The sequence below is a fragment of the Vigna angularis genome, chromosome 4, assembly GCF_016808095.1.
Source record: "Vigna angularis cultivar LongXiaoDou No.4 chromosome 4, ASM1680809v1, whole genome shotgun sequence".
NCBI classification, from domain to species: domain Eukaryota; kingdom Viridiplantae; phylum Streptophyta; class Magnoliopsida; order Fabales; family Fabaceae; genus Vigna; species Vigna angularis.
Genome location: NC_068973.1, coordinates 8,944,887 through 8,957,503, shown reverse-complemented (window position 1 = coordinate 8,957,503; position 12,617 = coordinate 8,944,887). Strand labels below are relative to the sequence as shown.

Here is a 12,617-nt window from a genome sequence, read left to right as displayed (position 1 = left end):
TTCAAAGTTTTATCCTATTATGACATAACAAACTGTCTGTTGCGTCACCTTTATAATTATATTTTTTAATTTTAATTTTGAAAAGTATGATCTAAATTTATATATTTGGAATGTACATTATGTTATACAAATTTTAGATTCTATAATTTTTATTTTGTATTCCAGATTTTACGTTTTAATATATAAATTTTATATTGTAAATTGTACTACGAAATGCATTTTTTATTTTATATTTTGGATTATATATCTTATATTACAATCTATAATACAAATTTATATTTTGGAATATATAATTTAAAATAAGAATTTGTATACGAAATTAAAAATCCTAAACCACAGGATGAATTTGGAATGTTTAAGTTTATCAATGTGCAGATTGAAATTATGGAGGTACAAGAATTATTTGCCCTGTATATGGGCTCAGTATAAACCGAGAAGCTATGACGTTAAATTTTCTATGTTAAGACGTTAAATTTTCTATGTTAAGATGTTAGATTAGCACGTTTAGTATGGTTTAAATTTGAAATTCGGAAATTTATCGCAACAAGTTAACAGAAATAATCTATCATTCAGATGGACTACCAAGAGAATTGATTTGAATTTCTAAACAGACCAAAGCACTGAAGAGCAAAACCACATGCTGTTATGCCAAAACAAGAGGAGAAATAGAACCAAGAACTCTTGATAGTTAAAAAAAATTCTTCAATACAGATTATTACTTTTTGTGACGGAAATACGAATTTCGTGGTATAAAAATACGAGTTATATAGAATGAATCATGCCCGGAAGAGGTAATATTGGAATCACGATGTTGATGATAGAATCATAAATAATCTCACAAATCAATCAAAACTATATATATTTCAGAGACAAATATTTCACAAGCGGATTGTACATTACTATATTTGGAACCAGTATCCTGGAACATGGAAGCTCCTTTAATTGAAAAATGCAAAGTAAAAATCAGTATCAGTCTCATGGCATACACCCTATTTCCCAAGCAAACGACGGCCACGTTGATTAGCACCATTCACACGGATGACCAACTTATCCATATCATTTTCAAAACCATCCAATGCATCCTTATGCCTGCAACATTACCAAAACCAGCATAAATTATGACATCTTGAAATAAGTGAAACGGTTCTGAATAATCATTAACTAGGAGTACTTCCTGAGCAAACATTGTTGCCAGTGTCAAAGAATCTCTATTTGGTAAAATTAGAGAGATCGATCATAGAATCCAATAAACTTACTTCTCAAGTTCAGATCCCATGTCAATGGCCATATCTTTCAGTTCTCCCAAGAGGTCACTTATATCTGACAGTGCATCGTCTTGCTTTCTCTTTTCAACCTGTTCACGATATTCTAGTCATTAGCTGAATTCGATGCTGAGAAATTTTTTTACAATATTGTACACGGTAAGCAGAAAGTCACAGCAAAAATTAGTATCCAGAGTGCACTAATATAATATTGACTACAGAATAAGATGTTTTATGTGCTGAAATAGTTGCAAAACTGTCAGTGTTTTTAAATAAAATGGTTGGCTTCAAATATTAAGGACAAGCAGAAGCAGAACAATACTACAAGAACACATACATAGATATTAATCACATTTCAAAGCACTAAGGAACCGAAGCTTTGTCATGCTCAGCACTTCAAATGACTTCAACATGAACAGTTAAATCTTCATAAAATCAATACGAACCTCAACTTTTTCAAGCGCATTTGTTGACTCAGAAGGTGCTGCCCGTGACTTCGATTGGCCTTTAGTGGCAGAAGTCAATCCTAACTTCTCTCTTTGCTCCAAGTGATTGCCCTTTTTTCTCACAGGATCATCTATATGGTGAAGCACGTAACAAATACAATTATCAAACAACCAAAATCAGTTGATATTAAAAAGATGAAAGGAGAGAAAATACTAACCTCCAAAAATAACTGGGCCAGTTATCGCGCCCGTCTTTTTGGGTTTCCATGTTTTGGAAAACATGCCACCAAGACTTCCCAAAAGTTTTTCTCCCTGTAAATACATCAACGAAACAGTCAAAAGAGTAGTGCAGAATACCAATTGAAGAAGCAACAATTTCTTTCAGAAGATGAAGAAGCTGTGACTGAGAAAATAACAAGATCAATACCCGACTCAGATCATGATCAATATCAGCAGCAACATGGTGGCTCCTTGTAATCTGCTCCCCCTGTTGGTGTAGCATCACCAGAGTCTTGGTAGCATCCTCTCTCATTTCCTCAGCGATCTTCAAACAACTGTTCACTGATTTTGTGGTCTCTTCAGCCTTGTAAACAGCATAGTCCTCCAATTCCTGGACAGATTGGCTCTCCAACCCCCCAGAGTCGCGGAAATCGTTCTTATACCTATTTCTATGTGCAGAAGAAAGGCCATAGGAAGATGTTGAAGAGTGGCCACTGACTTCAACATCATCATCAAAGGGGTTGGTGTTGGTTAAAGTCTTCTTAGAGGAATTATACTTTTTATCTTTTGACTCTTTATCAGAATCAAAGGGGCTATGGACAGGACCAACAGAGCTAGGTTTAGCCTCTCTCGACGGAGTTTTCTTTGAACCAAACATCCTCTCTCTCTCTCTCTCTCTCTCTCTCTCAATGATCTTGTGTATCAATTTCACCCCGGGAAGACAAACAAGGAAAAAATCCAAAGATCAAAATCAAGTTCTATAGCAAGAACCCTCTACTCAAAATTGAATTTTGAAATTACGATGAATCCAAATTCATAGAATTTATGCTGAAATAATCAAAATTGCAGACAAAACCGAAGGAGAGTTACAAAATTGAGAGTGGAAAATAAATTTAAAAAAGAAAAGATACAAAGAATGGCTCAAACAGAAGGTAGAAGGAGAAAGGAAGAGACTTTGGTACCTGCAGAAGATAATGTAATCAGACGAAAGAAGGAAGGAAGTGAAGACAACGAATTTAAGGTTAAAAGCGTTGGATGTTTCAACGCGGAAGCTCTGCAAAATCGCGTTGAAAATTCACTGTTGCTTGCCTCATGAATGCGCTTGTTTGAATTAATATTATATTATTATTGCATTACATTAATGTTATCAACAAATAGTTGTCAATTTTCTTACACTAAATTCTTTTCTATTCATCCTTCTACTTTCAAATTGGTAAATTAAATCTTTTAAGTTTTAAAAAAGTGATTTTAAATATTCTATAATTCAATTTAATATTTACTGAAAAATTTTAATCATCACAAAGTTCATAAAAGAATTAAATTTATATAAATGATATGTGTTCTTTATTATACTTAAATCTAATATTTAGTAATGATTTTTTTTTCTTACCATAGAAGGATTAAGTTTACATACTTTTAATGTTTGAGAACTAATTAATCTAATTTTAAAGTATAGGAACTAAAATTGAGTTTGATGTAAAAAAGAAAGGCAAAAAAACTTATTTGAATCTATTGAACGAAGGTCATAATTTTTTGTTTTGTAGTTTATTAAATATCAATTATTTACAATTATATTAATTCACAACTATTGAAATATTTTCTTTTAACATGTTTTTAGTCAATTTTTTCCCCTTTGAATTAATCTACCATGGACCTTGTAAAGAGGTAAGTGGGTGGATGCCATCTTGGACTAAATGTGGTAGATCATTTCCTTATTTTTGCTAATAATAAAATTGTCTAAAATTAATGTCACGTGTTTATATTTTGAAATTATTTTTTCCCACTCAATATCTTTTTATTATATATTTATACTTCATTGTCCAGATAAAAGGTCTTACTTTTTTATTTTCAAATTTCCTTTTTTAAAATGAAGGGATTGTATTTTACAAAATAATTAATGCACGTATGTACATTTATTATAATAATAAATATTTCTTATGGTAATTTTTATCATAAGCGTGTTTTAATTTTTATTATGTACACGTTTTTCTTTTGCAACAGTGATATTTAATACATAAATCTTTTAGTGATATTATTATTTTTTACTTTATAATTTAAAAAATATATAAAAGTTGACTATACTGTAATTAAAAAAAATTGACTTGTATAAAGAAAAAATTATATAATAATTATGAATTTTTAAATCGTATAAATTTTTAGATGGATTAACTCAGACGGAATATGATTAGTTAGTTATTTAAAAATTATTATTATTATTATTGGAAAAGACTTTAATATCGACTCTTTCCATTATTATGGTTAGAAAACAATGAAAATTTTGATTTAGACAAATATTTAGGCTTAGTAATTTAATTTTTTAATTTTTATGTTTAGATATGTGATTTGTTCTGATTTTTTTATTTGTAACTAAGTTTTAATATTTGTTAAAAAAATAAATCTTTCTCTTATGTTAAATTGAATTTAATTCAATTTGGAAGGTAATTTCATTTTAGTCTAATACAATATTTAATTAATAATTTGATTCATATCTTTAAGTTTATGATTTATTTTTGTTTTTATATATTTTTTTACTCAGTTAAGTCTCTATATTGTTTAATTAGAGACAATGTGTTCTTTTTCATGAAATCATCATTAACATCATGAGAAGATGTTATCCGTTAATCAAAATCATACTTCTCTCCACAACTCCTTCCTCTTAGGTAACATAATCTTATTAAGATTGACTATTTTAGATCCAAGATTACACATCTAAGATCTTTATTTATTCTTACTTCATTGTGAGAGATTGACACATGAACCCAATTGTGATTTCTATGTTCGTTTCTAGGATCAGTGAAAATAACAAAAAATAGACCACATTGTTTACATATAAAAAATATAAAGACTCAATTGAATCAAAAGAAAAATATAAAAATCAAATTACTAATTAAGTATTTTATTATTAATACGTAGTTACCTTCGAAACAATAGTAGCGTCAACTTAACACAAATGACCATATTAACTTTCTTTAATAAATATTGAGACTCAATTAAGTAAAAAATATATATAGAGACTAAAATAAATAAAAGACCTAAATATAGGAATCAAATTACTAATTAAATCAGTATTTTAATATTTATTTAATTAGTTATTATAAAAAACAAGAAAACGTAAAGATGTAGAGTTTTTTTTTTAATATTCTTTGAAAAAAAAATTAATTTTGTATTTAACTTGCAAGAATGTTCGAAAAACATATAATTTGGCCGTGAGGTTAAGAAGTTAAAAAATCATATATAGACTTATTAATTTGGTCAAGCCTACATAGTCTGGTCTTGCCCACATGGGTCAAGATAAAAAGGCCCACATGACCAAAATGTTCACATATAAAAATGCTCACATAAGAAAAAAACTCACAAGATCAAAATAACCCTTAAAGTTCTATAGACAAACTTATGTAAGTTGGTCTAAGATCAAGGTTTTGATTAGACTTAGGTTGACTTAGCTCTATCTTCGTTGCAAGTTGGCTTAGTCGGACCATTCAGGTCGAGTCAGCTCGCAACAAACTTGATTTGACCTTAGCTCGACATATCACAATTTCGATAAACAATCAATTTGTTTGAAAACTAAAATTGTTGCCCAAGATTAGTTCATAATTTGTATAAAGTAAAAGAAAAGTAAAATAAACAAAAATTCTATGATTTAATGTTGATTTATATTAACAAAATACTATGTCTTATTTTTTACTGTTTATTAATAGATGTTAAAGGTTTTCTTTGTGTTAGTGTAAGTTCAACTAGCAAGTAATAATTGAAACATAAATATTGTTCAATGTCACCATGTTAGAGTTGGAAAATATATCTTAATAGTCTAACCTTGATAAGAGCTAGTCATCTCAAGTATGTTAATCATAATAAATAATATTAAGTTTTGATGGACTAACCATGTCTTCTTGTGTATGTTAAGGACAAAAGATCGTTTTTCAAAACTTAAGTCACTAGATTATCTAGAAGACTACTTAATTAATTATATGTTCTTTGATAAATCACTATGTGACACATGAATAGATATTATATTTAAGTAAGACACAAAACAATACAAAACACGATTCCTCTTAAAATTGTTGAATCATCTAATGTTAGTAGAGTTGGCTCATGTCTTTTGAAGTAGATCTTGACACAACAACATAACTTACAATCAAAAGGACGTTAGACATGTATGTTAAAAATATGTTTTTGAGAAAATAAGCAAAAAACATAAAGATGGGGATTTAAACTTTTTTCAAACATTTTGCAGATTTTGCAATATATCATATGATGATGCATAATCAAACAATATTTTTACTTAACAGATAATATGTCAAAAGTATTTTCTAAAACTTGGTTCATAAAACTTCCCTTCTTTCATTAGAGTGGTGCAATAAAATATAATGAACATAAAAAAGGAAAATGAAGATTTACCTTGTTTCTTTTTTGTTGATTGAGAAATTTCACTTCAAATTCATTTTCAAGTATTCATCTATTCATTCCTGAACTTAGAGATGCATTAAATGTTTTCCATACAATACAAAATATTTATCTCTTCTTTAAAGAACATATTGATAACTAGCATGACTTATCAAGCTTAGATTAAAGAACTTTCAACAAAACCACAACACAATAAAATATAGGGTCATTAGATAATTAGTCTTTTCAGAATTAACAAAGTACGTCATAATATATATTGATATGAAATAATTTTAGTATGTCTTTTAAAAGATCTTGATATTGACATATATTTTATGAGATCTAGCAAATGTAAAGATGAAAATTTTTATATAATACATAATAAACTCTGGAATTTATTTTGTTAAATACAACAGTAACTTAGAAATTGAGTGCTATGTCGTGAATGAAACATTTTGCAAACAAACAAAAAATATTCATGTTTGCACTTAGTTGTTTTATAACACTTAATCAAAGATTGTTGGATAATTACAAGAATATTCTCGGCAAATTCTTTCTATATTTTTTTACGATGCACAACCATAAATACAAAAATGTTGTTTTGCCCTATATGAATTGGAAAATCTGAATGTTAAAATTATTTTCGAATCATGTAATTCAGTCAAAAGTAACTTGTGAAGTTCAGAAGTCATACCAAAATGACTTATGAGTTGTACAAACCGAAAGTTAAAATTAACTTCTGAATTATACAATTTAGAAATGTGTTTTTTTTTTAATTTTATTTTTGGATTGTGTGATTCAGAAGTTAACATTGACCTTCACAATTTTAAAGGCAACAATAACTTATAGATTTCGTAAATTATATCATTTAAAAGTTAAAAATATATTTTGGATTATGTATATTCTGAAAAGTTTACTTTCAAATTTTGTGTAAAATGAAAATGTTTATATTTATAGAGTACTGTGGAGGTGTAGAAAGAATTTGCCACGTTTGAGGTCTGCATGAAATATTGGTTTGTACGGTTCGACGAAATGATATCATTTATTTTGGTATAATCAATCTTATTGGTATATGTTATTTGTACCAATTTTTTAATATTGCTTGTGCCTGAAATAATAAATAAAATAGCAGGTGTATAGTAAGATATTTATTAGATAAAATATCTTAGATATTTTAAGCAGTTAAGATATTTTTGAGTAACTAATTAGATTTTTAGGTAAGGTTATTTTTATTGGCCTATAAATATAATGACAGGACAAAAGTTTAAGTATGTTTACTCTATATTCTAGAGACTCTAGATAAGATTCTAGGGTGATATTATAATCACTTTCTTGAGAGCTGAAACTCCATAACTCACATGTGACTTGAGCGTTGGAGTATTTTCGCAGGTACCTCCCCTTCCTTTTGTTTGATTTTATAAGTCAAATTTCAAAATATGATTGTGGTAAGGTTATCAATATCAAAATAAACTTATCAACAAAACTCATAAATAAAAGTTAAAAAAAAATTAATTTTGTAAATAAGTTTGAAAGATATGTATACATATAATATATATATATAAAATAAAAAATTAGAAAAAAATGGATTATGTCAAGTCGATCGATTCCACTTGAATGCATTTTTCATATAAACGTCAAAACAGTGAACCTCAACAAGAAAAAGTTTCACATTAGCTCTAAAAAAAAAATCTGCAATTAACTCTTCTCTTATTATATTTGTCGTTAGTTTGAAATTAATTGAATTTCTTTTTCATTGAGGAAGTTGTTTTACAAGTTAGGGTTGGGACTGACCGCACCGCCCAAACCGGAAGAAAAAAATTAGATATCGGTCGGTTTTGCACTGATTCAGTTTTGTTGGATAAAACGGATTTAAATGGTCCGAAATGGATATATATTCAACCCGACACGTGAGTAATATTCAATCATAACTCCGGCTTAATACGATTTCTTTTTTTTTCTACCATATCACAACTCCTTTTTATTTCCTTGTAGTATATTAACCAAATATTTATTATGTAGCACCATTTATTGCTTCTTTCATTGGAATTCTAACTAGAATTAACCGAATTATGCACTAACACTTTTTGCAATTTATTTTTTGAAAAGAAGTATGGGTCTATGGGTCGGGTTCGTAGTACGTAGAGTTCGTAGACGGGTATCCCCTAGATATCGAACGAACTAACCCTAGCTGCTTCTGCAACTTCTTCGCTCAGAAATGGCGACGTTTCCATTGATTCAGCGTGCTCGTACAACAATGCTTTCTTCCTCCTTCAAGCTTCAGACACACCTTATCCATGGCAACCACTACACCCAAAGCCTAACCACTAAATTTCTAAGCACCTCTGCTCTTCCACACCATTATCAAAGATTCCCTTCCCACCAAAACCAACAGCAGTCACCTTCTGATCCTACACACTTACAGCCTCAACAATGGCAGCATCAGCCTCAACATTTCAATCCACAGACCAATCAATTTCTTCACCATAACCATCAACCTCGTCAACATAATGTGCCTCCTTCATTTCCAGAACATGGCCAAAACCATAATCAGTGGAATCCTCAATCCCCAACCCATCAAAGCCCTAATTTTCAAACTCCCACTTCTCAAAATCCTAACTTACGCCCATCCACTTCCCCCAATCGATGGCACAATCAAAACCCTGCTACCCCGAATCCGTGGAGCCCTACGACTCAGGGGTTCCCAAACCCTAACCAATTCCAAAACCCTAGTAACCAGCTGAACAACAATCAAACATCTATTCAAGGACAAGCATCCCCTGCTCCTCCACCGCCACCTCCTTCAATCACTGATTTGGCACTTTTGTGCAAGGAGGGTAATGTTAAAGAAGCAATAGAGTTGATGGACAAAGGGGTCAAAGCTGATGCTGGGTGCTTCAATCTTCTGTTTGACTTGTGTGGCCAATCCAAGTCCCTTGAAGATGCTAAGAAGGCCCATGACCACTTTCTGCAGTCTTCTTTTAGGAGTGATCTCATGCTCAACAACAAGGTGATTGAAATGTATGGGAATTGTAAAAGCATGACGGATGCACGTAGGGTGTTCGATCATATGCCCAGCAGGAATATGGATTCTTGGCTCTTGATGATGCGGGGTTACGCAAATAACACCAATGGGGATGAAGCCTTGCAGTTGTTTGAGCAGATGAATGAACTGGGTTTGGAGATTACTTCAGAGACTTTGCTTGCTGTGTTGTCAGCTTGTGCCAGTGCAGAGGCTGTGGAGGATGCTTACGTACATTTTGAGTCAATGAAAAGCAAGTTTGGAATAGAGCCTGGGGTGGAGCACTACATGGGGCTTTTGGATGTTCTGGGACAATCTGCATATCTCAATGAAGCTGAGGAGTTTATTACCAAATTGCCATTTGAGCCCACTGTAACCGTATGGGAGAAACTGAAGCATTATGCTCGGGTTCATGGAGACGTGGATCTTGAAGACTATGCTGAAGAGTTGATGGTTAGTCTTGACCCATCAAAGGCTGTTGTGAATAAGATCCCCACGCCACCTCCGAAGAAGTATACTGCAATTAGCATGCTTGATGGAAGGAACAGAATTATTGAGTATAAGAATCCCACTCTTTACAAGGATGATGAAAAGTTGAAGGCCTTGAGTGGGATGAAAGATGCGGGATATGTTCCTGATACAAGATATGTTCTTCATGACATTGATCAAGAAGCAAAGGAGCAAGCCTTGCTCTACCACAGTGAACGTCTAGCAATTGCCTATGGCCTTATTAGTACTCCACCAAGAACACCTCTTAGAATCATCAAGAACCTTCGTGTCTGTGGTGACTGCCACAATGCCATCAAGATCATGTCCAGGATTGTTGGGAGGGAATTAATTGTTAGAGATAACAAAAGGTTTCATCATTTCAAGGATGGAAAATGTTCTTGTGGGGATTACTGGTGAAATCTTTACTTGAAATCTTCCAGTAGCATGGATATATCATTTTCTATCCCCTTATACCGGAGAACATCTGTATTTAGATATTTTGATATCATTATAATTATGTTCTTGCTGCTAAGATGTTATCTCTTACAACAGAAGATCATTACCTTTTGTATGATGTATTTCAGGATGATTACTTTTGTTATTCCTTTAACTTGGTTGGTAAATATATTTAAATATGGTTGCAGTTGGCGAATGAAAATGTTTTAAAATTATTAGAAAAAAAGGGCTAATTCAAAGGTTATAGAATTCTTAGATTCTGTTTTAGCCTCTTGGAGGTGTTGTTAATACCCGATCTTTTACATAAAGATTGTCATCTTTTTAATCTTTAGTTACGTATGATTAGGGAAAAAATGATGGAATTTATATGTTTTGCTTTCATATTTCTTTTTGGGTTGTAATTCACTGTTATGAAATTGACAGAATGGTGGGATTATGCTGCAGGATTATTCAAAGGGTGTTCGCTTGGAAGAGTTAAATGTGTTACTGAATCAAACTGTTATGGTGGGATCTCATCCCATATTAACCATCTGATCAGTACTTCGATTTTTTTCTGTGTTTTTTTTCTTTGATTACTGGCATCAATTACATTCCTAGAAGCGTTCTTCTTTTTTGACATCTGCTCTTCAAATGACCAGCCTGGCATTTTGAAGCTATGAGAGCAGTTTGGCTGTGAAATTTGTACTGCTAAATTAGATTCTGATGAATGGGATCTGATTTTGTTTTCGTTTTGTTTATCCAATCTCACCTTGTAGGATAAGGTTTGATTGTTGCTTTAATTTGATGATTTGGTTATTACATATAGGTTTATATCCTTTAAGTATATCAAACAATACCAAGGAAACATTGTTGTTGTGTAAATAATTGTATTTTGGCTTCACAATAGTATTTATTGAGTTCTCACTAGCTACTGCTTATTGAGTGATTTTTTATTTTAAATATTCATTTGGTTACTGAGTGCCACATTTTAATTTTGAATACTTAATACTGGTGTTTATTTAATTATGTCTGTTTTTTTTTCTCCTTGATTGCAAAGAACATAGTTATATGAAGTTGTCCATTGTAGATAAGGCGTCTGAAGGAACATATGATGCTACAGTTACCTCCGAAACTTTGGCAAATTATAAGACTGTTGATAAAGAGATTGGATATTGTTGCTGCTAAAACTGCAATTGGGGTATTAAGTATTGATGCCACTGAAAGGGAAAGTGAAGACATAGTTATGGAAAATTTGGATGAAACTGATGGTATTGTTAAGGAATCTTTAGCTCTACTGCAGTGCAACGTTGATTTGTGAGTCATCTGTTGTGTCACATGATAGGCTTTAAGTTCATTGGTGTTCTAGATTGGGATGAAATTGCATTAAAAGAATACAGCTTTGGAAATTAGTACTTCATAAAAGTGAATTTGATTGCCTACCACATGAATAGCAGAATTCTAGTTGAAAACCTAGGAGATTTAAAATTTGCTTACATGCCAAAAGGGCATATAGTACCGATGGTCACAAGAATATCCAATAAGACCCAAAAAAGTGTTAACAAAAGTCCAATTGTCAAACAGCTTCTACTGTATTTTAAAGATTGTTTTTTGAACTTTAACTTTGAAGGAACTTTTAAGGAAAATTTAAGTTCTTTGAGAAATTACTTTACCCATATCAGCTCATTGGTGACTAAAGCCATTCATTCATTGCCTTGTATTTTACTTCTACACTTGATCTTGATACAGTATTTTGTTTCTTGTTATTCAAAGATATTAAAGTATTCCTAACAAGAACACGATATCTTGAAATAGGGTGTCTATCACTAGGTGAGGTTGCCCCGTTAGCATCAATGTGCTAAACCGTTTGTGTATTACCCTCATCTTCATTCTTAGGATTTGTACAATTGCATCCCAAAGATCTTTGACAAGGAGAGTTCAAGAATTCACTTATTGCATTCACTGCAAAGGCAATTTTAGGACGAGTCACAATGAATTGATTTATTAGAGAAAGAAACATTTAACTATATTCATTTTCATTTTAAACTAAAATAATGATAATAATATTGGAAAAGTAATATTATTCATTTCTAATTTTTTTTATTTAGTACTTTATTAAAAGAAGCAAGTTCATAATTCCATAATGTTATAAAAAGGGTAAAATATGAAATTTCAGTTAGTTTATAAATATATATGTATATAAGTTTAGGGTGAAGTTTGAGTTAGTTTACATATACAAACAACTGTAGTTTATTAAATATCAATTATTTACAATTATATTAATTCACAACTATTGAAATATTTTCTTTAACATGTTTTTAGTCAATTTTTTCCCCTTTGAATTAATCTACCGTGGACCTTGTAAGA

At 31.0% G+C, this 12,617-nt stretch overlaps 2 protein-coding genes across 4 annotated transcripts; one reads left to right on the top strand and one right to left on the bottom strand.

Annotated features, from left to right (window-relative positions):
* Window positions 1-830: 830 nt before the first annotated feature.
* On the bottom strand, window positions 831-3,025 carry LOC108344716 (SNAP25 homologous protein SNAP33). Of its 3 annotated transcripts, none has more exons than XM_017583184.1 (6): window positions 2,890-3,025; window positions 2,136-2,755; window positions 1,927-2,020; window positions 1,709-1,839; window positions 1,257-1,354; window positions 831-1,089 (listed from the first exon to the last, which is right to left on the bottom strand). In XM_017583184.1, exons 2-6 carry the CDS (start codon window positions 2,583-2,585, stop codon window positions 990-992), a joined length of 873 nt encoding a protein of 290 aa, XP_017438673.1. In that variant the 5' UTR covers window positions 2,586-2,755; window positions 2,890-3,025; the 3' UTR covers window positions 831-989. The 3 variants fall into 3 exon arrangements, with proteins under 3 accessions (XP_017438673.1, XP_017438674.1, XP_052733153.1); XM_017583185.1 differs by having other exon boundaries at window positions 2,136-2,621; XM_052877193.1 differs by having other exon boundaries at window positions 2,136-3,011.
* A 5,309-nt stretch (window positions 3,026-8,334) lies between these two features.
* LOC108343678 (pentatricopeptide repeat-containing protein At2g15690, mitochondrial) lies at window positions 8,335-10,476 on the top strand. The gene has a single exon (XM_017581999.2). It carries the CDS (start codon window positions 8,526-8,528, stop codon window positions 10,233-10,235), a length of 1,710 nt encoding a protein of 569 aa, XP_017437488.2. The 5' UTR covers window positions 8,335-8,525; the 3' UTR covers window positions 10,236-10,476.
* The last annotated feature ends 2,141 nt before the right edge of the window (window positions 10,477-12,617 follow it).